Here is a 26,966-nt window from a genome sequence, read left to right on the forward strand (position 1 = left end):
GTATGCGTGACGGAGCTAGACGACAGGTAGCGCGCCGCGTATGTACGCCAGGCTATATTACAACGTTAAACTTGTCTCATCGCCGGGCGATTAGCATATAGACACACTGACACACTAAGATCCCGAATCTACGGATCGCCCTAGAAATCCTGATCCTCCTTCGAACCATGAATATTAGAAAATTAAAAAATGAGCGACCGCGTCGACGGAGTCTTATTAGCATTTATTCGCGGTCTCTGTTAACGAAGGCGTTATAAGAGAACGAAAATTTCTATTTTTATAACAGCAGAATGAGACAAGTTTGATTAAAACGCTATAAAAAAATTAATTAGAAACTTTTCTGCAGCTTGTGTCCGAATTTAAGCGTAAAAAAATCGTTTATTGCTCCCAAACACAGAAACGTCTCTCTCGGAATCTTTCTGTAATTTCTGTGAGAACTTTGCAGTGTATTCTATTCTAGTGACGTGTAAATTTTTTATAGTTGCGATTTCTTTTAGATAGAAATTTGACAGGACCATTAATTTTTTACCATTCTTATGGATATAAAACATAATATAAGGATAATTATAATTTTAAAAATTAGTCGTTTTAATTTATACAAAATTTAATAATCTCCTTATATTTTAATACATAGTTTTTATATATTGAAATAAATTGCATTTATTCGATAACATATTAAGAGAAAACGAAAAGAACTGAAACAAAATTTGATACAAACAAATAAGTTTTTAATTTTGATTAATATGGAGCGAATGTGCTTCCACGGAACCAATAATTTCTTCGATATTCGAAAGCAATATTGGAGATAGCAAGTCGTTAGTTGTTTGTCCTCAATCATAAGTGCAAAGTTCAAGTGCAAAGTTGAGAATTTCTTCAAAATTTTGCGCTCGCCCAATAACTTTTACCCCTCAATAGGTCGCGCGCCGTTATTCCGTTGGATTGAATTTCGTCTGCGCGGCAAAGTCGTCAAGTTCTTATTCCACGAGATTTATTTACGTTTCCATCGCTACGATAGGTGAGTGAACCGCGTCGGCAAGTGCATGCGTCTTGCCGTGACAATCGCACGGCGCCGTAACGCGTCTTGAACGAGTGTCACTCGGCGCGGGCGCGACGAAGATTTATCCCGCACTCACCGTAATTACCGGCCGGCTCTTTTCGTCAAGGTTTGGCGAGTGCACTCCACGCCGCGTGTTCCTGTTCCCTCGCGTCGTCGTGCCCGGGCAGTGAAACGACGACGGAGGAAAGTCAGCAGATTCAGTGACCCAAAATTACGGGCGCGTATAGACACCGCCGGATCGGCACGCTCCGCGATATACCCGTGTAATAAACGCCCACGAAGCGATTGTCTTCGGCGAATCGTCGAGAGATCTCCTCTCGCGCGCGGATAATCGGCCGTGACCAGATTACCGCCGCGATATCGAATGTGTGTATATACCTACTTCGAACGATCTCTCCGCACGTCTCGCTACACCGAGAACCCGAAACGTTCGTGTATCTTTCCACATAGGAAGTCACCTATCGATTTTATTAGCACGCGATATTGCGATAAATCGGATAGATCGTCCGCTTATTTTTTTTGCATCGTCACGCCAGGCACAATTTCTGCAATTAACAATAATTTATTTTGCGATTTTGACGATCATGCAGTTAATAACCATTTATTTTGTAACGCCCGCATCATTTTGTTCAGTTTGCATAAGATCTCGAAAGCAAGAGATGCTTTTCCGCGTCTCGGAACAACCAAGCTCTACGAGATTTTCGCAGATTCGGGCACAAGCTGTGAGAAAGTTTCTAATTTGTCTTAAGAGCGTTTTTTAATCGGTCTCGTCGTCATCACGACCTTGAGACGCTGACATCGTGAAACTCCGCGTACCACTTTTTTGGTCGAGATTTCTAGATGGGCCACATGATCGTATACGCATCAATATATGTGGGTTGATCCGTTTTTGCGTAATATCGATGCTCAATCGGACTGCCTCTTGTCCGACGCGAGTCGCGCGATCGGTTTCGCGTCGCCGCGATGATGTTGCGTCGGCGGGACGCGTCTATACTGATGCATCTTCGCAATTCGTGATGTTAATCTCGTGGGCGCGGTATACGCGAGGAGGCCTCGCAGCCTCGTGATCCGAAAGTGTGTCACAACTAAATCTTCCGTTCGACTTAGCCGGACGACGCCGACGCGACGGGCGGGGCGGGCGATCGAGCGGCAACGCGATCGAAATCGACATGGTCTGCCTGATGTCCTTTCGATACCCGATCGTCGAATTCCTACGTTTCGGTGCTACCGGATGAGAAATCGGTTGAAACCCGCGCGGCTGCATACCTCCGCGTATCTACCCGTGGCGCCTCGAGAGGCGTCAATCTACTCACGCGTTCATTATACCAGCTCGCCGGAGGGTTTCCCCAATTTCCGGCGATAGCGTTGATGAAGTCGAACGCGCGCGAACTCTGTAATTCTCCATTTAATTTGTAAGAGAAATGTAATTTGTTAATTGTACGACAGCGTGTATCGTGTGTATAAAAGTCGAAATGACTTTGCTACGCTATAAGGTAAATTGTATGCCTGTGTTGAATTAGAAGTGGACCGTAATCAAAATTTGTTTCATTCTGCCGTGAATTATGTTGTAGGTCGACATTTCGGTTACGATGTGTTCTATTAACAATAAACTGACAAAATACTCATTACAAATAAGAGAACACATCGTAATCGAAATGTCGACCCTACAACATAATTCACGGCATCAGAATGAAACAAATTTTGATTACGGTCCACTTCTAATTCAGCAATTCAACTGTTGCGTTAAGCGTTAATTTAATTGTTGCGTTAATTTAATTTTTAATTTTTTTATGTAACGTATATTAACTTTTTTAACCGAATGACTTAATTGTTATGCGACACTGAAGATGGTCCTATAAAGGTCTGAGAAACGGTTGTAGTTTTTACTTAAATATAGAATATATGAACACCAACACCTTGTTACGGCTCGACGCTCCATTTTCTTCGAATGATTTTTAATCTTGTGAGCCTTTATTATTACATTTATATTTTTATCTTTGACTTTAAATCGCGTTATACTTATTTAAAAACTAAAGTGATAAAGGTGTCTCAGACATAGGTCTTAAGTGTCCCGGCATTTTACCTTAATAGCCGTTCAGGCTAGCGTTAGCTTCATCGCGAAGAAGGAAGAGAAACGCGATCGCAAAAATAATCGCAAGCTTCTTCGTCCGCCGAAAGATCGAGGATTTCTCTCGCTCGCGTTCTATATGTGCATCGCGTAATGCATCGCTCGATATGTGCGGATATAATTATAGCCCTGAAGCACCGCGCGGGAGATGAGGAAAACACGGATTCATCAGGCGCGCGACGTGCATCAATCTCACACGCGCGCACGTTGTCTCGTAAGTCCGCGCGTATCCGTTCTGCGTTCCGCGGTTAATCCGAAGACGAGTTTCAGCCCGGCCGCGGCGCCCGCGCGCGGGATATATATCCGAGAGATTAGAGCTTTAATCGCAGGGAGTCTAATTGCTCTCCCGAGGCTACGGTAACTGTTCCAGACTGGTACGTTGTGTGCCAAGAATACCGGATCTTCGAGCACACATACCAGCCGCGCCGGCGAGCACGGCCCGGGAGAAAGTCCTTCGAACGTGCGATATCCAACGTTACCGTTTTGCAAAAAGACCGTTTTCCAACTCGTACATACACCCGCGTCCCGGACGATGGACGGCCGTTACGCGTTCGGATATCGACGGGTATAATGACATTCGCGCGGCGAAGTTAGATTTGCATCGCAAGTTGACGTTGTCCACTTTAAGCTTGATCGGTGGCAGCACCGTGACCGAAATAAACGTAAAATACTTTGATAAACCACGGCCGCGCTCGCTAGACAACCGGGATATGTCTCCGACGCGTGTTTTAATGCGCCGGTTTACGAGATATCGGAATCTATAATCCGTCGTCTATGTCGATCAAAATGTTCCGGGGAACTATTTTCGCGACGCGGAGCTATTATATCGAGCTATAGTGTTTTTTCTTGGACGACAAAACTGCATCGTTTGCGCGGACACGATTGCTTTTAATTGTGTATATATATTTTAATGTAGGCTTTTAATTTAATGTGATGCATATTCTGAAAAGTAAACATCGTTAAGATATGACGATGTCTATGAATGTAAACTCGGGTAAATGTTCATTAAATTGAACGTTCAATATTGGTGCCGCACGTGTTCAAGTTCCCATACGGGCGCTGTTCTTTTTAGCTGTGCAGATTGGGCTTGGCCCATTTCTGTTCCCCGAGGTCTGCAGTTAACAACCGCAATTTTGTCGCTTTTTTCCCCCGCTGACAAAAGCTCGTGCCATTTTGCCTTGATATTAGTTCAGCAACCGTGAAAGAATGTACAGAGTGTACCAGAAACGTTAATTAGAGAGAATATTGGAAAGCGAAAATAAAAAGTTAGAAATTAATTCAATAGAATGCGTTTCTAGCAATTTGATGAGTCGAGACTTTATCTTTTCCTCGAAATTTGGAATTAGGACGTTATACACGTTGGTAAGTGGGCCTCATATTTTCTGTGAACTTAACAAGCTCCAGTTCGAAATCCACTTTCTATTATCTATTTAACTTTTAATACTTTAAAAGAATAATTAAAAAAAAACTCTTTAATCTTCAATGATAAATTTGCAGTTAAGGCCTCGACATTGAAACGTCGAGTTTCTTTAGTATATCTTCAGTCGAGAAGATGTCCAAGAGGTCTGGGACACCCGATGTAAAAGGCAGACGGGACGAAATTTATTTGTTGCCGTGATCCTTCCTTTCTTTGGTCAAGCTCTTGCAATGAGTCTCTACTTATGTAGGTATCTAGACAACAAAGCAAGATCCGTGTGAAAGCCGCCTCGGCGCTCTCCTGAATGGTCGCTGACGTCAGAGAGCGAGGAAAAATTGCGCAATTTCACCATTCTGGTCGACGCGGAATTTGTTCGCGCAGCTTTCTTCCGGAATTGGATCTGCTCGAGGAGACGGAACAAGAGAGAGAAAGAGAGAGAAAGAGAGAAAGAGAGGGGGGGAGGATAAAGATAGAAAAAAAGAGAAAGAGAGAACGAGGGTGGAATGTCAATGATTCGTTTCGCAAAACACGCGGTGCATTGTCTTGCTTCTGGCGATACCTATAAGGCGCTTTCAATTAACATCAATTAACATACATTAGTCCATTGTTTGGTCAATAACGACGGTACGCTAATAGGTTAATTGCCGCTGTGAGAAAGAGACAAGGAATTTACGATATTCCATTCATAATTATTGAGATCTTTAAAAGCTTGAAATGAATGTTGATTCGTCGTAGAGGACGGTAACGAGTTCTATCTCACGAGATACATAAGTCAAGAAAATTATATACCGCCTTACTGACTTGACTACCAAGCGGGCGATAACGTTAAGTGTTATCGTAAAGATATATCGGATCATATCGGATCACGTTAACCTTGCCGATCGATGTTGGTAAATGTTTTATGCCGGTAAAGTAGTCAGATATCATCTTGTTACTTGCTAAACGATGCCTCTCCGCTCGCAGTGACGAGTAAATTGGAGAGTTTCCTTGACCCGGATAATCAGGATTCGCGTAGCTGTGCTCAACTTACTATTATAACAGCCCGTTACACACGTAATTTTTAACGCACGTGAGCGAGTTGCACCTATAGATGATCGAGAGAAGAAACTAGACACTTAGTTATACTGTAATACGCGTTGACCTTCACCTAGGTGCCCGCGCGACGATCGTTACCGGGCGGCGAGTGTTACTTTCCTTCCGGTATCCGTCTCACGGAAATATTTCTCGGATTCCCTCGGCCTGGTTCGTTGCCCTCGAATCCTTTTCCATCTTTCCACAGGCGCGAGATGAAACCTCTCCTAAACTCCTGTTCTTTAATCCAACGTCGAAGGATAAGAGTCAGTTTGAAACTTTACCCCTAAGTTAACTCTTACCCTAAATTTCATAGTTACTTTAAGGAGAGAAGAGGAGAGGAATTCGCTCAACTTCTTTAAGATATCTCAATCTTGATTTCATTTTCATGGCGATTGAAGTAAAGTAGCAAGGATCGTTAAAGGACTTGGAATGTTAAAGCGTGGATCGTCGCGATTGAAGTTTTCGAATGGGGATAAACGAACGCGACTCTTCAGCCTTTTAAATAGTTTTCCGAAATTTAGATTTATCCAGTAACTTGCAATTAAAATACATTTTTGAAAACATTAAAGAAACTTCTTACACGGTTGGAAAATTTGTGTTAAATATATATAACATAAATCACATGTGTCCCAAACGGTCCACTCAAATTTTTGTGTTAATTTAACATAATATGGATGTGTTAAACGGTAACACCGATACCGTTAATATTTCAACAGGAAAGAAATGTAATTTTGATCGTAATTTGAAGTTAATTAGTGTGTACAATTAACATATGTTGAATCTCATGTTGAATCATTCCCCACTTCTGTTATAGAATAAAATCAGCACTCTTTTTCTGAATTTTAACACATTTAATAAATACGTTAAAATTGTGTTATTTTTTAAATTACTTTAATAATTTTAAATTATATATTTGTTAAGTTCAATTAACATAGCAGACATTATGTTAAATCTACACATGTATGTGTTGATTATTTTACAGAAAAACTTTCACCAACAGATTTTTTTCACAAAAGTATATACAAATTTTTCTCTTCTCGCGCGGGATGCATGAAATTGACGCTGTAAAACCGTACGCGTCGGTATTCCGATAAGCATTGCAATAATCTCGGAGAAGTGCAAGTACAAGCACAATAAAAGCGCCGCGCTCCCGAGGCCGCTGCCTCGTGGCCCTGAACCGTGGGCAACCGAGGACTTTCGCTGGCATCCGGCCTGCGCTCGACTTCCGCCGCCGTCGCGCCGATGCAACCGAGATAGAATGGGTCGTATACCGAACTCCGAGCTCGTGATTCAGCCTCGGCCGCGTTACAACCGCCGCCGACGCGGTGGTGATTAACAAAAAAAGAAAGCGACGAAGTGACGCACGTGAAGGGTTTTCCCGCCTTCGCGTGCTCGCGTTCGAAAAAGGCGGATTAGAGAGTCTATTCTTTTTCTTTTTTCGTAAAAGGTAACCGGTCAACGGCGGGAGACCGGCGCGGGGGACGACACGTAGAATTTCGATTTTTCCGCTAGGCGACGAGCAGCACGTCGTCGGAGCGGCCGAGGTGGTTTTTGGTGAAAGCCGACGACTCCGAGAGGGGAGAGTATATAGGCCGCGTGTCGTTTCAGGCGTGCTCACAACTAACGCACTCGCCAAAGTCGCCCGGTGTCTTTCAAACGAATCGAATACCCGATAATCGAACACCCCTTTCTCCGGCGCTTCGACCGTGTAAAAAAAATAAGAAAAAAAAGAAACAAAAAAAAAAAAAGAAAGAAAAAGCTCTATCTTTTCCTCCCGAGCGTTTCGGCCGGTCCCAAGGTGGGGGAGTCGTCGGCGAAGAAGAGGAATTAAGGGAGCGCTCTATAGGACACGCGGCCAGGAAGAAGTCACAAGTGCCAAGTGTGTGTGCCAATAGGATTATATCGAGCTGCCGGCTGAGCCACGAAGAGAAAAAGAGGTTTGTGGCCATTTGATATTGTGCTAGTCGATATTGTGTGATCAGTGACACGACTGTCTGATGAACCAGTGATGCGATATTAGGTATGCGTATATGTACGTTCCGTTGGACACAACGATTGCTACGCCCTTTTCTGACGGTGAAAGTAAAGACCGGTGCGCACACACACGATGGCAGATGAGACAGTGCTTATCGAACAGATGCCCCGATATCTCCCATCGTAATCGCCGCTAAAAACTAGCTGCGATACATTTCCATTTCTCCGTGTTGGAATTTTTTTCATTCAGGGCCGGCTGTTTCAACCTGTTGGTAAACTAACTAATAGTTAAATCATATGTCTATGCTTGTTTTATTTAAAGGAAAAACAAAGACACATGTATGAAATATTAGTTAGTTTACCAATAGATTGTGGAACAACCGGCCCTTAGGCTGATAGTCGGTTCTTATATCAAGACCGTCTTAAGTTATGTCTTAAGACGCTGATACGGCTCTGTAATTGGTTCATAACACCTTAAGATTGCACTTAAAAAACGGTCTTAAATATAAGATCCGACTATGAATACCGGCCTTAGAAAGAAGGAAGTAAAGCAGCAGGTATATAAGTAATGTTTTTTAAATAATTAGCTTTCTGCTGGACTTTCTCAACGATTGTATACATGTTTTCTTTGAATTTGGAAGTTGCTCTCGCGTTAATTAATTACTTAATTTCATTTGTTTGGAACGTCTTTAATGTTGTTTTTTCGGTAAACGCGCTTCGTCGAAAATTCTTCGACACCGCGATCGCCGGCTTCTCGCCGCTGGAGAGAAGAGCGCGAGGTAAATCGCTTCCTCTTTGACTGTCTCTCTCTCTTCTCATCTCCCCCACTCGCGCGAGCACACGTCGAAAAGGCAAAAGGGTATGTGGGGTAGCGAGTCAGTGTGTCAGCGTACTGGCGTCTCTCCTCGCGGAGAGGCGCGTCCTTCCTTCTCCGGCTCTATGTCAGGAATAAGGCCGCGCGTAGGTAGAGGGAGGCCATCTGCTATGCGACGCGGCACGGCGCGCCGGTTCGTAAAGAGGCGAGAGAGGATGAGACCGCGCGTCTCTAACTCCACGATGGGATAAACGTCATGCTCGAACACACATCGCGCTCCAACGAAATCGATACGCATCTCGATTAATCTGCCAACGAGTAATGAAGTCGACGATCAAAGTAGCTCGAGATATTCTCGTTGCACCGAAACTCTCTCGCGAGCTATTAATGCTAATAAAGTTGATTAGCCGGGAGGGGGGGAGGGCAAGAAGGCGGGTGATAATTTTCGAAGGATGCCACGCGAGGCGATTGAACTTTATCCTCTGATCCCCTTAGCAGCCGTGCGGCAGTCCGTTATGCTTTCTACCGTGGTTTTCATAAGTTCCTTTTGTCGCGGCATGATTTTCCGCTTTTCTGGGCGCGATTATGCGATCGCGGCGGGGCTCGTTAGCCGTTGAAATTCACGACGCATCGTAATAGTTCCTGCGCTCTTAGAAAGGCCACCGGAGTGCAATTTCATGCGCTCAGCGGAACGGATCTAGAAATCATTTGTCGGCCAACGGCCAGCTGTGTGTGTGCGTGTGTGTGTGTGTAAGAGATATCTCTGCGAATTTTGGCGAGCTCTGCTCGAATCTAATGACGCTGACTGCCGAGCGAGGGAAAGAGTTAATGCAGCGTGAAAATTTCAATCGTTACTAAAATTGTTACAACGATTGAGTCTGTGGATATAAAGCTATCATTTATAAAGTAATTTAACTTTACCAATTGTTATCAGTTATGAACATAACGCACAGATATTCTTAAATCACGAAAGAAATGATTCTTATATAATTTTATACCTAATTACGTCTTTTAATTTTAATGGCAAGTAATAACATCTATACCTCGATCGAGAGAAAGAACGAAAATTTCATACTAAAATTATTACAGCGAGGAAGTCTATCGATAAAGTTACCATTTATAAATTAATTTAATTTTGCCAATTATTATCCATTATTAGAATATAATTCTAATAGATACTCGTATCTTTAAATCATAAGAAAATGATTCTTTTATAATTTACATACGTAATTATATTTTTTAAAGGCAAGTGAAATATATAATTGACGTTATTTTCAAATAAGTCAACGTGAATTGTAATTTACTTGTTAGACTGGAGATTGTCATCGCAGCAGTTAGTATGCTATCCGAGAGTTAAATCATAGTAATGAAGAATTAAACGACGACGCTTCGAAAGTACATCGCTTTCTCAGCTCCTCCGCTGGAGATTCGAAGGAACGAGATTTGCGAATTATATATGACGTATGCAAAAAGAATCTAGTACCGCTATAAATATCTCGATATCGCGCGCGCGGAGCCGCCTTCCCATCACTCGAGTCACTTTCACGGGAACGCGCCTGAATTTGGCGCACGGCGCGGCGCGGCGGTCTCATGGTGTTCCATGTCTCGTCACATTCTTATAGGGTTTCACCTGGCGTGTGTGTCTCGCGGTATAACGGTACCGCTGTTACGTCACGAGCACACACCTGTCACGCAAATGTAGCGAACAAAGGGTTGCACCACACCGACCCGGTAAAATAATAACGCGGAAGGAGGGGACTCTCTCTCTCTCTTGATGTGCTCGCACATCGTCGGATATCTGATTTCCGTAACGAGGTAACTTGGCCGTTGTAAGAGCGTGTTTTCTTCATCGCGGGGATATCTGTAAGACGAGCGTTTCCGCCGTTTCCTCTTTAGACATTTTATTGTTCGTACGCGTGGGCAGATTAAGCATCTGTTCGCTTAAACTTAAACCACAATTCAACCAATTATATTCTTCTAATATCGAGATTTCCAAGAATTTTCTACGTTAACATTGATTATGACATCGAAAAGCAATTTGAGAAAGTTAATGAAAATTCGGAGAATCGATTAGAACTGAGGATATGAGGGAAGCGAATTAGAATCATGTAACATTTTGTTAAATGTGCATGTGGATTAACAATGATTTTGTTACGCGAAAGTGTTACATTGAAATAAATTTGACCGTGCATCAAGTATGCAAACCGCAAAGTGCGCGATGTTTGCGGAAGTCTCTTTCTTCCCTCGATTAGACGTGATTATGTAATCAGTCTTCTGATTAGCAAAAAGAAATCAACAGTAATTATGCGCCGCTGATAAGAAATGAGGTCGAGCTACACCTGATCGCTTTCTCGTGGTTTTCGTGTTATTTCGAGTACATTTATATAATTCATCGCATCTTTGTCATTTTGCTTTTTCTATCTATCGCCTCGTGCCCTCGTATCTTGCGATGAAACCTCATTATATATGTAATGAGATAAATAATATGCATATATATATTTAGCTACGTAACATATGGTATTACCAATTAAACAAAATGAAAGAAAAGTATTCCTGATTTACTCTATGATACTATACCATATACTGCGCTATATACTTTGCTTATCACTTCTCGGGTTATCATTTCACGGGAGATTGCTTTCTAAAATTAAAAACCCGCTTATGAATCTGGATTCTACGTCGGCGAACCGCCGTCTTTACGTCACGTATACTTGAAAACAGGATTCTGCTCACTCGCATGCGTACGTTTTTAGATTTTACATACAAATGTCGTCTTTTCTTTCTCTCTTTCTCCCCCCCCCTCCTTTCTTTAATATCTCTTTTCGTTTGGCTATTACTCGGACTGTCAGATTGTACGGTTTCTCGAGAGTCACGGGCGCTTATGTCTGTATGCATATGTAAATGCCGGAGTACACGTAAATACCGGATTTTATAGCGCGCGTAAGTAGGCAGTCCTCTCCTTTTCTCTGCGGAAGATCCTCGTCACACCGGCGAATTTGGGTCTCCGGAACGAGATTCTTAGAGAGTCTAGTTTGTATTTGGAATAGATCGTCTCGCTGGACTCTCTCACGATTTTCGATAGGACACCAACGAAGTCGGCCCGGTGATTAATTTTCGAGGCCGCTTTCTCTTAATAGCCCGCCTTTCTATCGATACCCCTTTTTGGGACATCAGCGAGTCTGTCCGAATTTTCGTTTCGTTGCTCACGTGCATTGTACGCGATGCCCATGATAATCACGCCCGACTTTCTCCTGGATATGTATATTATTAGAAATATAATATATACGAGAATTATATACGCGTGGAAAATATGAAATCTTTTCTCCTAAAATAACATCTTGATTATTGAGGACACGTTTTTCAAAAATTTTAGACAAAATTGCTTTTTACAATAAAATATACGCGTAAATATTATTTTTTAATAAATGGGTGGTATGTATAAATAATGTGTTTACCATTAGAAACAAAATAATTTTATATACATGTAATGAAAAAATAATTCAGACTAAAGTTCGCCGAGTTTAATAATTACTGTTAAATTAATCATTTAGGATTTAGGTTAAAAAGTAACATTTTGATTGAAGAAAATATATTCTTAAAGAATTTTAAATATTAAAATTGCTTTTAACAATTAAATTTATGAATCATAAATATTATTTTTGGTGGATGTCATAGATAAATATTATTAGAAATAAAATAATTTTATCATGAGAAAGCAATAATTCAGAAAAAGCTGTCCGTGTCAAATAATCGTCGTTAAATTAATCATTTAGGATTAAGGATACAAAAATACACATCTCGCTGTAATCACATTAAATATCCGTGCTAGTTCGGTTGACTTTGAAGTGTCGCGTCTCTGATTCAACTTTTCAGTCGAGGAAATTCAAGTATTAATATAATTGCTTGATTAAATTTAGCCTGAATCGTGTGCGACGGGGTAACTATTGCCCCCAAACAGACGATGAAGATTTAGCGGGGTGTCGACTAAATTTGTACGAGCTCGTGATAGCACGACGGGCGAGCCGTCCAAACCAGATGGTCCAAGAAGCAAAGCGCGTCGCTTCGCAGTGACTTGCCGGAAACCGTCTGTGGATTATCTTTTTCTTTTCTCGAACGTTTCGTGGCAAGTCGCGTCGACACTTTCGGAGCTTTTAATACGGTGTATTCGGTATGGTTACTTTTAGCGTCAATCAAACGCATAAAGGACCTCGTACGCTCTGGCGGAGATAAAGGGCTAACCCGGATGGCTAAAAAAAGGGAAAGAATAATCGCGAGGTGAAAAATTCGATGAATGAAGGCCCGCCAGGCCTCCCTTTCAGGTATAAAAAAAAACCAAGGGAGGGTGCAACCTCGTCCACAGAGGAATTTTCGAATACCGATTTAATTCTTCGAAAGGAACTATACGCGTGAAACATGATCCAACATGAAATAACGTCATTAGATTCCACCTGCTATAATTCCATCTGTCATAACGGTCTCGCACTTGGATGTGGAATTACGCCAGTACTAATTATAAGAGCACTTTTCGTCCAAGTCAAATTATTAAAATGAATTTGCGTTCGGGTGATATTAATACGATATATCTCGATAACACATCACTCATCGCGTTATTAGAAATTCAATTACTCTAATTTGACATATGACGTTCGATAAAATGTGATATTACAGAATATAAAATGTCTTCGCGAAGACATTGAATGAGCCTCAAAAGTGCTGAGATGAAATAAAAATGCACGAGAAGATCCACCTACCGAAAATATACGCGCCGGCACCGTAATCTTCGCGCTCGGGAAATCAAACGTTGGAGAAAAAGAAAAAAAAAGAGGAGCGTACTTACCGCAAAAGAGAACGCGTTCACTCGCACTTTCGCGTATTATCTACCGTATCGTTATCCCTCGACGTACGCCGGCTACCATAAGCCATTTCCGGATGGACGAGTTAGCACCATGCGGGTGAGAAATCTAGGTCAGACCCATTGTTGTCCGGTTGGCTTTCGAGTTTCGTTCTTATCGGTCGTGGCATTACGCAAATGCAGGCGCGAGCGCGGTGCTCTCGCGGAAGATTTCGAGAAATGAAAACGAAAGCGCCGAACACAATGCGAGTGAGCGAATGCGCGAGTCCGCGAGGTAAGCGCACATATCCGATGGGTATTCATTATTTAGGGCTTAGGGCTGGTGATTTGCTCCGAAGGCTTCGAGATTCGAACTTCGGAGCTTCGAAGAATAAAAAAATTATACAATTATTAATTCGATATAATAGTAATAGTACCGCAATAGGCACACATTTACAAAATTATGCGGCAAAATCCGTATAAAATTTCTAATGTTGCAATTATTATCGAAGCTGTCGAGGACTAACAGTCCTAGCTAGTATTCATAAGTGATCGGTCATTTGTTCTACTTGTTCGATCATTTATTGAACGGTATCGCATCTTTTGATGATATTTTTTTTTTTTTAGCTAATGTCAGAAATCTCGCGAATCAAGATAAGTAAGGCCTTTATTACCAGGGAAAATCCGTTCTTGAAGAAGTTGCGACAAACGCGCGGCGCAAGTCGCTTCCGTATTCCGCGCGAGTATTACGAAATCTTGTGCATTGCTCGCGCGGCCTTTTACTCCCGACGCCGGATATATGACGGCCGTCCGGAGGACGATTCGCGAAATTGGACTTAGGAAAGATCAGCAATCGTTCGTGTGTCGTGACTCAATTCTCAAACGGGGGAAGCGTTTCAACGAGGGGAACTTCCGCGATTTCCTCCGTGCGCGATTTTTTGAAATTGGAGCCAGTTCGCAGCCACGGCGTACGCTCCGCTTTCCATCGGGATCTCGCGATACGTCGTGTTATTCGAGTCACGAGCCGAGAGTATTCCAGACGAGAGCAGCTTCGTCTTCCTCTTCCCCGTTGCGACGACGTACGGTTCGCGTCCCGGAAATTCCGCTGTCTAGAAAAAAAAAGTTGACGAAGAAATTTTCGATCTCCTATACCGCGACGCCGAAGACCGATGCTCGTTGCGTCGCCCGTTAGCGTCGCACGAATTTCGAGTACCCTCGCGGCGCGGACGCTCCAAAATTTCGCGCGTAATCTTCGCGCGGCTTTCGCGCGCTCCGGTTACGGTTTACATACGGAGGCGAGTTACGCGCGTTGCTGCTGCAGAACTCGTTATCGCGCGATTCGCAGTGGAAGAGGCGTTGTACGTTGCAGCGCGCATCACTTACGTCACTTTCTCGTTACGGCGTTTCTAATTTTAACCTTTTCATCGAAAAATCCTTTTTTTTCTCTTTAACTGAAAACTTGAGACGCGCGTGACGCGCGGATATCTCGTTCCCGCGCCTGTCTTTCACCTGTGCCGTCTTTCAGCTGTCCCTACCGCTCTTGGAAGAAGAGAGAAAGAGGGAGAGGAACGCGAGCGAAAAAAAAAAGAGTAGGGACGATCGTGGGGCGCGATGGTGGGAGAGCAATGCCGTCGACGGTGGGCCTGTTTGAGCCTTACGTCGTGTGCTCAGGCGGGAGGGCGAGAGGGGCGACGGACGAGCGCGATCGAGATCTTCAGTAGGTCACTGGGACGTGGCTCGTGGCCGAGACGAGTGTGGCTCGCACCTTCAGTCGATCCCCGTCGGCCAGGAAAATCACCTCTGGGCCCGTCGAATCCTTGCGGTCGCACTGGCGAGAGCTCGACGGTAAAAAGTAAAATTAAAAAATTAAAAAAATAAAGGATTCGGAGGGAAGCAAAAAAAAAAGCAAGCGCGTAGCAGGACCCGATGAGGACCAACTGACGCGAGTTGTCGGAGCCTTCCCGTTGCGGTCGGTGCATTCGTGGGTTCGTTAAAGGGGGGAATGGCAGGTGGTTTTTTCGCGGGGGGATCGTCCGAGTGATCGCGCGGGTTTCTTCGGGTAGAACGAGGCGCCCCAGGAACCGGAAGTACACGCAACGAGATGCATCGATCAATGTCCTTCTTCCGCGAGACCGATCCCGAATGCGGTTCCGCATTCCGCGGGGAGCTGTCGTAGTCGCGCGTGCATTCGCGTATGTTTGCGAGAGATATTGTCTGACGAGTTGATCCGGTGCACTTGTTGCACTTGCGAATTCTTCGTCGCGAATTGTGTCCAGGATTACGGGATGTTAATTTGGATTTCAACGAACGGACGAGCAACGCGAACATCGCGGACCGTGAAATAAAATTTAGTTGCCTCTCGTCGTTGCCGATTGTGATTATTGAATATTTTGAGGGGGATTGTAAGGTCTGTGGTATATGGTGACTTCACCGCGGTGTTGCGCGAGTGGAAATTTGTTTTTAAGATTAAATAGATTTTGGGAACACTTCTAATTGTAAGTTCCGTGTTCTGAGATGTGACGGTTCATTGCGTTAATGTTTTTCGTGCAGTCATTGACAAGTATATACGTGTGCCACTCGGCGATCATCCGACCGGCGATAAAATTGACAATTATGCTTTGATCGCGTTGTCATTCTTGCATTCTTAATCGATGACTATCAAGATCTTATTTAATTGACATTACTTATACCGTATATGTTATTAAATCCATTTATATTAACAAATAACGTCGTACCACTGTACTCATGTTATGAGTGATGAAACCAAAAACCATTCGGAAATTTATCCTCTTTGGGGATCGATAGATTACGAGGCTCACGATAATGTGGCTATCAATTTTTCAGGTTTTTTTTTCTTTCTATTACAGAGAGGACACGCACATAATGGAGAGGACGTGGCGGAATATACGGAAGACGGCCTTTCTCTTATCGCTGCCCTTACTATTGGCCGTGAGTCAAGTTACTTTCTCAAAAATTAATCATAGAATTAAATTGCTTTCTCGTATATTAACAACAATTGTAAATAAGTTGGGCATGAAGCAATGTGTTATAAAAATTTCGGCCTTTTGACTCTTTCTCTCTTATCCTTTTTCTCAGCTTGTCCTTTATAAAAAGAATAAAAGAGCTTTCAAATCTTTAACAGTGCAGTTATAATTAATAATTTACTCACCTCAATTTATTTATTTAATTATTCATTTAATCTCCTTTTTTTCCAAATAAATGAGCATACACGATTGACGTGCAACGTACGCGTTTCGCGAATTCATCCCGCAAATAAATCGAATCAATCTCGCGAGAGCACATTGTCAATTTTCTAATTCCGCGAGAGGCCGATCACTGCCATTCTTCCCGTGTACGTGCGCATCGCGCGATACGTCCGTTCATAATACCCCACGGTACAAATTTGCATGCCACGACGATCGGCATTGTAATTTCACTGCGCAATAATTCTCAGTTGAAACAACGAAGATTACTACTCGCGGTTAAAGCGAGTATTCTCTCCCCCTCCTTCGAAAAGTGACAGACAGGTCGTTAATACGGTAACCGTTAGGCCGCGCCGCGTAAAATGGGTGAAGTTATTTACGCACCTGTAGTGTGTACATTGTATCGTACGCGCGTTTTGTGACGTTTTGCGAATTATTTTACGTTTAGAATTAGAATTACCGGCGCGCGACGCGGTGTGTGTCCGGCGTCCCATAATTATAGCCTGCAACACGTCGGCCTCGCACGCTCTCAATATTGATTAAATCTGTCGCGAGTTGAGGCGCACACACATCGTAGACAATATAATGAATTTTGCTGATGATAGATCATTACGGGAATTTATATGCGACGTTTATTTTCCGGATAAACGATTCTTCTCGGTAATATTTCAAACTGAAAGAATTCGCAAATATTCCCGGCATTTATCGAGCTCGTAAGACATTTTTCTTTTTATCGAAAAACTTCATTTCGCCTTTACCAAGCATTCTCGAATCTCTTATCCGAGAATCCTCGAATCTCTTATCATCTCCAAATTAGGGGGACGTCATTCAACGCGTAGAAATTCGCTAATTGGTAAGGGATCGGCGATATTCCCGGAGTAATTTGGAGACACTCGAGGACGGTCGACATCTCGGCGACCGTTAAAAAAACTGATGTAACCGTTAAAAAATTCATCCGGTCCCCGGCAAAAAGTGATACTTCATTGATGTTCGGCGTATATCTCCGGGACCGCTATGCGACGTGTGCACGTGCCGCTGGCCGAGAATCAACACAACGTTAAGTTAACGCTTAAGAGGAATCACCGTAGCCGCGGGCTCTTGCCTGTGCCACATATATCGCTGCGACGCGGCGCGCCGATGCCTTCCGAGGCAAAAGCCTTGAATGAAGCGGGCTTGACCGCGTCGTATAATCGGGTAAATACGGATACGCTCGCGGGGACGTTCGTTAACGAATGTTGATGATCGTCTGGTAATTGTTTCTGGTTATACGTGGGAATTCACTTCTTCGCGTGGGAACTGAATTGGTGTGACTTTTGAAAAAAAGTTATCCTTATCAACGATAGCTAGGGCAATTACTTCGTGCGATTTTGATGCTTGTAATAATTATATATACGTCGTGTATTTTTATATTCTATCTTCACGTGGGTCACGTTTGTCAAAAGGGCAGTATATAAACTGAAAGGAGATTAGTATGTATTCTTTTGAAGTGTTTTATTGGTATTCTTGTGAACGCTCTTGCTTTGCGGTTTTCATCTTTATGGCACTATTTCTTTACGCGCTGCTCCTGCGTAAAAAATTGATTTCACGGAGCATTAATAGTTTAATTAATCGTGACAGGTCGCGTTAGCAACAACTCTGATAAAAAATAAAGAACGTCTCTGGCAAGCTTCGCGCCAAGTGACATGTATATACTTAATTTTTGAAACACAAAGGTAAAGAAATCTCTGCATATTCGTTTCGTTTCGTGATCACGAAGATCAAAATCTCTGTGCTCGTTTCGTTTACTTGTACTATTTACCCGCATTATATGCAGTCATTCCCGGCAACAAGACACCGTAAAAGGGGGGAGAGAGACGTTGAGCGTACATATAACGACGTTTAACATAATAACTGATGGGAGAAAACGCGGGTGTGAGAACCGCACGAGAGTCGCGTTTTGCGAGGAAACTAGCGCGTAAACCGCGGCCGTCGCAATTTGTAATTGGGCTTCGATATTTCGAGATTTATCGAAGAGAAGACGAGCAAACGGAGACGCGCGGTGAGCCGCGTCGGGCGGGCCGCCGCGGCGGGAGGGTGCAACACGCTATAATTTACGTGTTTCCTTTCGCGCTGCAGCAGCGTGTGACAGCGGAATAACCAGCCGATATAATAACGCCGAATGCACAGCCGTCGGACGGCGGACGGCGGAAGATAAAGTAGGAGGAAATACGCGGCCGGGCGCATCCACATTTACGCCTCGCGCGTACCTGTTATACCCCTGTCGTGCATGTTCATCCGTGTGTACGCCACACACTCTAACACCGCGCTGACTACATAGCCGAGCCGTCGAACCGAAGATAGTAGGTCACTGCGCCGGACGCAATGCCCTCTTTCAACTATACTCTCTAGACGGTACTCTCTCTTCTTCTGTTCCCCGCTATATCTTCACTTCTTCTTCTTTCTCTCTCTTCATCGTTCATCAGCTACCTTCCTCTCGTCCTCCCACCTCTCTCCGCTTCTCACGCTTTTTCTTTTACCCGCGTCGTCTTTCTCGTCTCTCTCTTTCTCCCGCTGCCTTATCTATTTATTTCCCTCTCTTCCTTCATTCCGAATAACGCGGTGTAGTGCAAGGTGGGTGCCAGTTTTATATCATTCGTATCGGACGATCAGTAATATTGCCAGTTTCCTTGAGAAGAATCTTGGCAAGGCTATTCGAAAAATCCTTTGTGGCTGTTTCGTTTCAAATTCACACCGTTTGCGTTGCGTGTATCACATATTTAGTCCGAGCGCTTCGAATTCTACGGATTAAATAAATATTCTATTTATTTATCAATTATGAACTCGTACATACAAAGCGGATTTGAAACACATACAAACGTGACGATATATAATTCTTTAATTAATTATAATCAACCTTTTAATTTCATAAATAGACAAATTTTAATATGAGGCTAACTAAAACAATTTCAGGATATTACCGAAATAAAATATTAACCATATAGTTTATATTTTCCTTTTTCCCAAAACTAATTCTTGTAATGTCCATTTCTACTAATGCAGATTAACTTTAATCTCGGTTTAACTACTTTTTATCTTTTTCTAGTTTTAAAATTAAAATAGTGCAAATTAGAAAAATTTGCACTTGGCTTCTTCATAGAGGAAGCGATGTCTTAAGATCACGGTCTTACATACTGATGTGTGTATGTGCCAAATTTACTGAAATTTCTATAACTCCAGAACTAATTAACCAAATCTTAACGAATTGTATATGAAATAGGGGTAGAATTTTCCGGGGAGTATTATAGAGTGTATAGTTTTTTGTTGCCGATTTTCTGGAAACCGTTTTTTTTATTTTTCTAATTCTTGAGTAAAAAAATTAAAAAAAATTGGTTTTCAGAATATAGATAACGAAAAACTATACACTCTATAGTACTCCCCGGAAAATTCTACCCCTATTTCATATACAATTCGTTAAGATTTGGTTAATTAATTCTGGAGTTATAGAAATTTTGGTAAATTTGGCACATACATACACACATACACACATACACACATACATACACACATACCGACATTTTTTAAAATAGCGATTTTTTGACGTTTTAGAACATTCTGAACACATTGGCAAAAGCAACTAAAAAAAATTTTTTTTTACGAAAACAGCTTCCTCTATGAGGAAGTAAAAAAAGATAAAAAGTAAGTTAAACCGAGATTAAAGTTAATCTAAATTGGTAGAAATGGATATTAATGACGCATGATCGAGTTAATTCCGAACGAAAGTGACTTTTTCTATCACTGTGAGGCAATAAACCCTTTTCACAGTTTCGACGGAATTTCAAAGATCTTCAAAGGTATCGTCACTTTCATGATAGACCTTTGAATAAGGCTGTGAAAATTTCTACGGTTTATCCGCGCAGAAAGAAACTAATGCATCTCCTTAACCCTTCTTAACTCCTGTAGTTCGCGCGACTTAAAGTCGTGATATTTTCGATCCTTGTTTCTCAAGGTTCTTATTTCCTCTAATGCTATACGTGATATAAGATAGAAAGCAATCCAAGATATATGTGCTGAAGTACATTGCGATGTGTGAAAACTAATTCGATTGTAGCTGCACCGTTTTTAAAAAAGCGATAAACAGAAACGAAAAAAAACCGTGTTTTCTTAATTCTGATTTGCCTACCATTTGCGACGTTATAATATATATAATATATTTTACATCTTTTTTAAATACGAGAATTCCACAGAAACATAACAAAATTAGATTAAAAATATGTAGTTGAAAAATAATGGAATAGAAATAAAAGTTTTCTCTCTCTTAGACCTTGTCAGACTGCCATTGACAAATCGTAATGAATAGGATGAAGTTCCATTCCCTGTATTTGCGACTCTTAACAAACGTGCAATCTTGTGGATGACCACGAAGCTTCCCATTGCTTGTTCCGGCAGCTAGCTTAGCGATCTTGTAATTTGAAATCGTTACCGGTCTTCCCCATGTCATTTCAGTTTAACCATCGATTACGATTCTATAATCGCGAGATACCGCTTTACATCGTACTGTGTAACTTTAATTGCGTTTTATCTGTCTGATAGCATCTTTCTCGCGTTTGAGAAGATCATATACTATCAGTTTTCGAAGAAAAATTCTCCGCAGATACTGTAATATATATTATTTTTATTTTGTAGGAATATTGTGTGTGTGTGTGTGTGAACAATTCAAAAAGCTTTAATTTCTGTCATTTCCTATTTATGAGATACTCATATATATTTTTTTTATTTATCTACTAACAAGTTTGTAGCGCCATAAATCTTTAGATTTTAAATTTATATTTAAATTGTTATAAAGATGCAGTGATGAATTGATTCAGATTTAGAGAGTATTATATATTATATAACGTCTCTTTAGTTTCTACTTAATTATATAATACTAAAGGAAGGTTATATATAAACGACAAAAATTCGAGCAAGAAATTTTAGATGTTAGTTTAAAATTAAAATTTAATAAAAATATGTATATACATTTACGTTTCGACCTAGTTGGTCTTCATCAGAACGTTCTAATCGATAAAATTACATTGATAAATTATGCAAAATAGATATAAAAGATTGAGAGAGACAATGGCTGATGGTCAATTTTAAAAAGTCGCTTTAGAACGTTCTGATGAAGACCAAGTAGGTCGAAACGTAAATGTTACATACAGTTATATATAGATACATATTTTTATTAAATTTTAATTTTAAACTAACATCTAAAATTTCTTGCTCGAATTTTGGCCGTTTAACTTTCCTTTAGCTATACTATTATCGAACGTATGTATCTCTTGTTTTTATTGTTTATAGAATACTCTTTTATAATGCTATAATACTAATGACTACAAATAACAGGCGTAACATGTCTGCTGAGTTTTTTAAAATCCTACCATTAACTTTGCTGTATTAATATTATTATTCATTTTCTTTTCTTATTGTCTTAAAATCTTAAATTCGCCATCCAGCACTTCAAAGACACTTTGATGGCAACACTTAAATTGTAAAACAATATTTTTTATTTGAGAATAGATTTTAATCGCGCGCTAATTTGCCTGCCGGAATTAATTCTTTAACTCTTACTCTTTCCTCGTGTATATAGCAATTTGATTGCTTTTTTTTGTGAACAGTATATATAGCAACGCAGAACTGCAACTAAAGCACTTAATCTCAAATTTATTGTTGGTTTGGGAATTAATAAATGTTAATATAAAATATTTTTTGAGCCTTGATAAAGACACCAAAAAAATTGCAATAAGCCGCGCAATTTTAATTTTATATTGAAAAAACGGTAGCTGAAAAAATAAAGAACGCTGTTCTCGTTGTATTGCGTATTATTCGCTAATAATACGCTAATAAAATTGAAATTTGTGTTTTAATAAAATTATATATATATATATATATATATATATATATAAAAATTACATATATTATATAAATACATTTTTTATACACGGTAAAAAACATTTTGTATTTGTGTTGAAATCTATCCGAGTAGAAATTTTTGTGTTACATTTGTAACATACACTTGTGTAATGTAATATTATTGTCATTGTGCTATTTTGACTTTTCCACGTTAAATACTCACCGTTTCTAAGAGTTGAAATAACATTTTTATGTTAATGCAGGAATTCTTGGTGACATATATTTTATGTTGAAATGAACAGATAAGTGGTGTTACTTTTCTCTCTATAATTTTTTATCTGTTAAATCGACATGTTTCTTATGTTGTATATTATAAAGAGATATTTTGTCTCTTGTAGGCAAAGAAAAGAAGAAAGAATAACATTTAATGTAAGAATATCATGTTGTTTTTCAATCAAATTTAACATTATAAATATATTAATTTAACATAAACTTTGCTTTCAGATATAGCAGATAGATCCATGTTACAATTTTGTGTTAATTTTTCATATATTACTTGTTATTTATTATTAACGTATATGTCGCCTGTTAAATTAACGTAAAAATAAAAATGGATAAATTGACATGTAAAATGTGTTAAAATTAACACAAAATTTTTTACTGTGTATAATTATTTAATTGCAATACTCTCTTGTTACGATCAATCCACCATTTTACCAACGCCGCGGAGTCACGTGCGGGATTAAATTTAATCAGCATTGCTGCAGAATAAAATTTTAATCATGCGAGAAGAGTCATCGACACGAACATTGCCGGGATTAACCGTGGATATATATATATAAAAGTTAGCGCAGAAGTTGCGTGATTGCTCGTTGCACCGGCACCGTCGCCGAATTCACCACGCTGCTGCCGTGACGTTTCGCGCACTTGATGCATTGCCGTTTCACAGTGCCGACGCGCGCACAGCGGTTTTGTGTTCCTCTTTAATTAAAATCCCGGCCGACGAGTTTTATTCCGCGAAAGTGCACGCGCCCGCCGCGGTTCTCAGCCTGGTTCGCACGCGCGCTTTTGTGCGCCATGTGTGTATTGCCGCGGCATTAATCGCTCTTAATTAGATCGCGCGATTCATCATCGTCTTCCCGCGCCCGCAATACCTCGAAAAAACATTGACGATTTAGGTTTCAGGATTACCCAAAGCGGGCAATCTGTAAGTTAAATCCGCGTAGAGCGTTGGAATGCAATTTATCCGCCGCTCTATGCAGATTTTTCGTTTCTTTAAAGTACCGTTATTGTATAAAATTAAATCAGGCAAGAAGAGCGATCACATTATCGTCTTCGATCCCGAAATAATCTTGTTTTCGCTCCAATTGCCTAATTTTTTTTTTTAATTTTTGACACAATTTCTCTTCGTCGAAAGTAAATTCTCGATTTAACGACAAGAGAACTAGTATAATAGTAGAAATAATTCATTGTTTGCAGATTTATAAATCGCCGTTAATATTATAATATAGATAATATTAGCATCTTGAACTAGAGCAATCAATGGCTTTTATTTTACTTGTTTAAAGATACGCGTTCTATATATATATATGTAGGTCTGGAAGTATGTTCCGGAACTTTTATTTTTGATATCGGTATATTCCGGGACATTTGGCAGTTTCCAGGACTGTCCTGGAAAAAATTGATGTCCTACGGCATTTTTCAGGACAGTTTTTTGAATCTGATTACATATATATGCGTTATATTCCAGGACTGTACATTTCAAAAAACGTAAACAGTTCCGGAACATACCTCTGGACCTACATATATATATATATATATATATATATATATATATATTGTATATATCATATTCTACCTTCTATATACTTCTCTAAGCCACTGGCGCGGTCGTTCCAGTTTTATATTACCGATACGCATCACTGCTACATACATACACGTACAATTATTTATATCAACATTCAATTTTTGGTGCTAATTCGTAACTAAGTCACGGTTAACGGGAATTGCTTCGTTATACGCTTGGAATGCAATTAGATCTCTAGTTTTGCAAATTGCCGCGCTCGACGAATCGTTACGTGGCCAAATGAAAAGCGGCGCGGTTATATCATTTCGCGGGAACGTGAGTCAACGTCGCTGAATTCTTCGCGATTGCTTCGCGACTTTGAATGCCCGACTTCAATGCCCCGCCGAGCGTTCCGCGTAATAGCCTTATCGAAACGTATATGCGACATGTAGGGGTACCACCGCGGTCGTCTACGTTAACTGACCCGGCCTACTTTTTCGCCATCATATACAGGCGAAGAGACATCGCTTGTGTTACACGACTCGGAAGTTTCTCCCTGTGAAAATTCGTTATCTTACTTTTGATACCGAGCAGTGTCGAAAGCACACACCACGTGGACCCGCAGAATCGCCATGCTTTCTAAACGAGAGAAAGTCACCGAATTTGTCATTCTTCGTAATCTTCGTACCGCCCGTGGATCAAATTTTCTTCGTAATTACAATATCTTCCGAGCAGAAACGAGTCGTTAGTCATTGTATCATTTTTATTGTATCTCTGCATCGCGCGTCGATTGCGTCTTTTGTGCACAGAAGTTTTATATCTCTTCAAAATATTATGTACCTATTATTCGTGTCTGTACATTCTCAGTGAATCAACACTGTTAAATGTTAAATGGATTAAATAAGCAATATCTTGAGTTAGATAACATTTTGTTATTTTTAATTACCATGTACGTGAGAATTTATTATTTTAAAACAAACTAGTATTGTTTTAACTCTATTGGTTTAGTCTAACTAACATTGTTTTAGTTAAATTAACTTCGTATTAAGTAGGAGCAGTGGCGACCTATGACCTAAAGGCATGGTTAAAAATTACTCAAATTGAGTACCTATCAATTTGACCCTATGAATTTAACAGTGAAGAAAATGTCATAAAATCAATATATGTATAATACCTTCTTTAGATATACAATAATATATATTAATAAGACTACCAAGTATGAAATCAATGCCCAAATTTAAAAAAAGCATCTAACATTTTTGCCTCGAAAGTTGATATTAGCGAGCTCTCACGTGTGCGTGCAACGCGAAGGAGATATAAAAATACCGTCGGCGTAAAATATCGGACACCGGTATCCGCCGTAGCACTCAACCTATATTAAACGGCACTGCCAATAGCGTTATTGCGCAAAATGCGCGCGATTAAAGCGGAACCTCTGAAATCGAATCGCGGACGAATGCGAGAGGCGTCACATCCGTGACAATTAAGATGCTCGTTCTGCACACGCGATTCGGTGAAAGTACGTTGTCCAATTGCGAATAATTTGTCGTCTCGGCGGACGACAATGGAAAAGTGAAATCTGTCTCCCGTCTTCTGCTGCGACAGCGGCGTATTCTTCGAGCATGGCGCGTTTGTAAAAAAAATAGAAGATAAATTTAAATCGATTTGAATTGTCTTTGATATATAAAATTGTGGTATTCGCGCGAAAATTATGAACTATTTGAATTGCATTTTTCATCCTTCCCTCAATTTCGTATTCATTTTTTATAATAAAACAAAATTAGGAATTTTTATTTAGTGTCAAGATTTTTTTTATAGCTTCAATGAGTGAAGCTCTTTTTATATCGCATTAGATTGTAGTGATACTATTCATTGACTTTAAATACAGGTTGCTTTCATAAGTTTAAACTTATCAAGAAGTGAAGACACTTCTTCATAAGATTAACGATTTATCATGAAAACTGGGTTTCGTTTATTAAGGTTAACGATTTCTCGTGAAAATTTATTTTTCGGTAGATGCTAGAAGCGTCGAGTATCGCGTTTCATGTAATCGTATTTCTAACCCATTTATATACTCGAGAAGATTAATAGAGCACAAGAAAGCGTACAGTAAAATGAAAATAGAGTAAAATTTCGCTAAAGTAAGAATAACAACGTAGGAGATAGCAAGCAGACGTGTGTTGTGTGCCGAGAGATTCACGGACTAATTGGCTCGCCCCGATCTATGCATGATTAAGACACGTTCGTGCTGGAAATTCGGCGGACCGATAGAAAGAGAAGAACCGCGCTTACTTGCTTCGTACGATCGTAGCGGACCGTGATTTCGATTACACGCACACGCACACGCTTCCGCACGCCGTATACTTTTCCATCCAGAAAGTCCGTGAACCTGATCAGGCGCAGGTGCAAGTTAGAACAAGAAAGCGGACAAGTATGCGTACGTCGTCGACCTGCCCAGCTCCCAGCTTACAAACCCGCGTGCCGCGATAAATCGCCACCGTCATCCGGCTGTCACAACCGGTAGCGTCCGACGATTAACACGCGACTTAATGCCTCATGTTCATTTCTCTCCCTTTACTAACAGCGTTTCTCCAAAATTGCATGGGAACAACTGCCTCGGTTTTTCCGGGAAGTCATGACCGTGTTACATATCGAGACGAGTAAAAAAGATCAAAAGATACGAAGGAGAGTCGATTTCGTTTCGAGATTGGCCGCCCCAAACGAATTTATAGAGAAACTCCTTCAGGTTTTAACAATAAATTTATCCAGAATTGTAGAAACGCTACAATCGTTTATTTCGAAAATTATTAAATA

The 26,966-nt window shown here is 40.7% G+C and overlaps 1 protein-coding gene across 4 annotated transcripts in view; it reads left to right on the plus strand.

Annotated features, from left to right (window-relative positions):
- Dyl (transmembrane protein dusky-like) overlaps window positions 1–26,966 on the plus strand; it is a 43,427-nt gene that overhangs the window by 9,582 nt on the left and 6,879 nt on the right. Inside the window, exons 1-2 of one of the 4 annotated variants that reach the window (XM_077401943.1) lie at window positions 7,492–7,613; window positions 16,163–16,244. In XM_077401943.1, the coding sequence (XP_077258069.1) occupies window positions 16,179–16,244 (66 nt within the window). In that variant the 5' untranslated portion in view covers window positions 7,492–7,613; window positions 16,163–16,178. Of the gene's footprint in view, window positions 1–7,491; window positions 7,614–15,079; window positions 15,148–16,162; window positions 16,245–26,966 lie in introns of those variants that run through there. The other 3 variants (XM_077401944.1, XM_077401945.1, XM_077401941.1) reach the window with 3 other exon arrangements.

Source organism: Temnothorax americanus, unplaced genomic scaffold (genome assembly GCF_048541705.1).
Source record: "Temnothorax americanus isolate GAGA-0224 unplaced genomic scaffold, ASM4854170v1 Scaffold15, whole genome shotgun sequence".
Classification (NCBI taxonomy): Eukaryota; Metazoa; Arthropoda; class Insecta; order Hymenoptera; family Formicidae; genus Temnothorax; species Temnothorax americanus.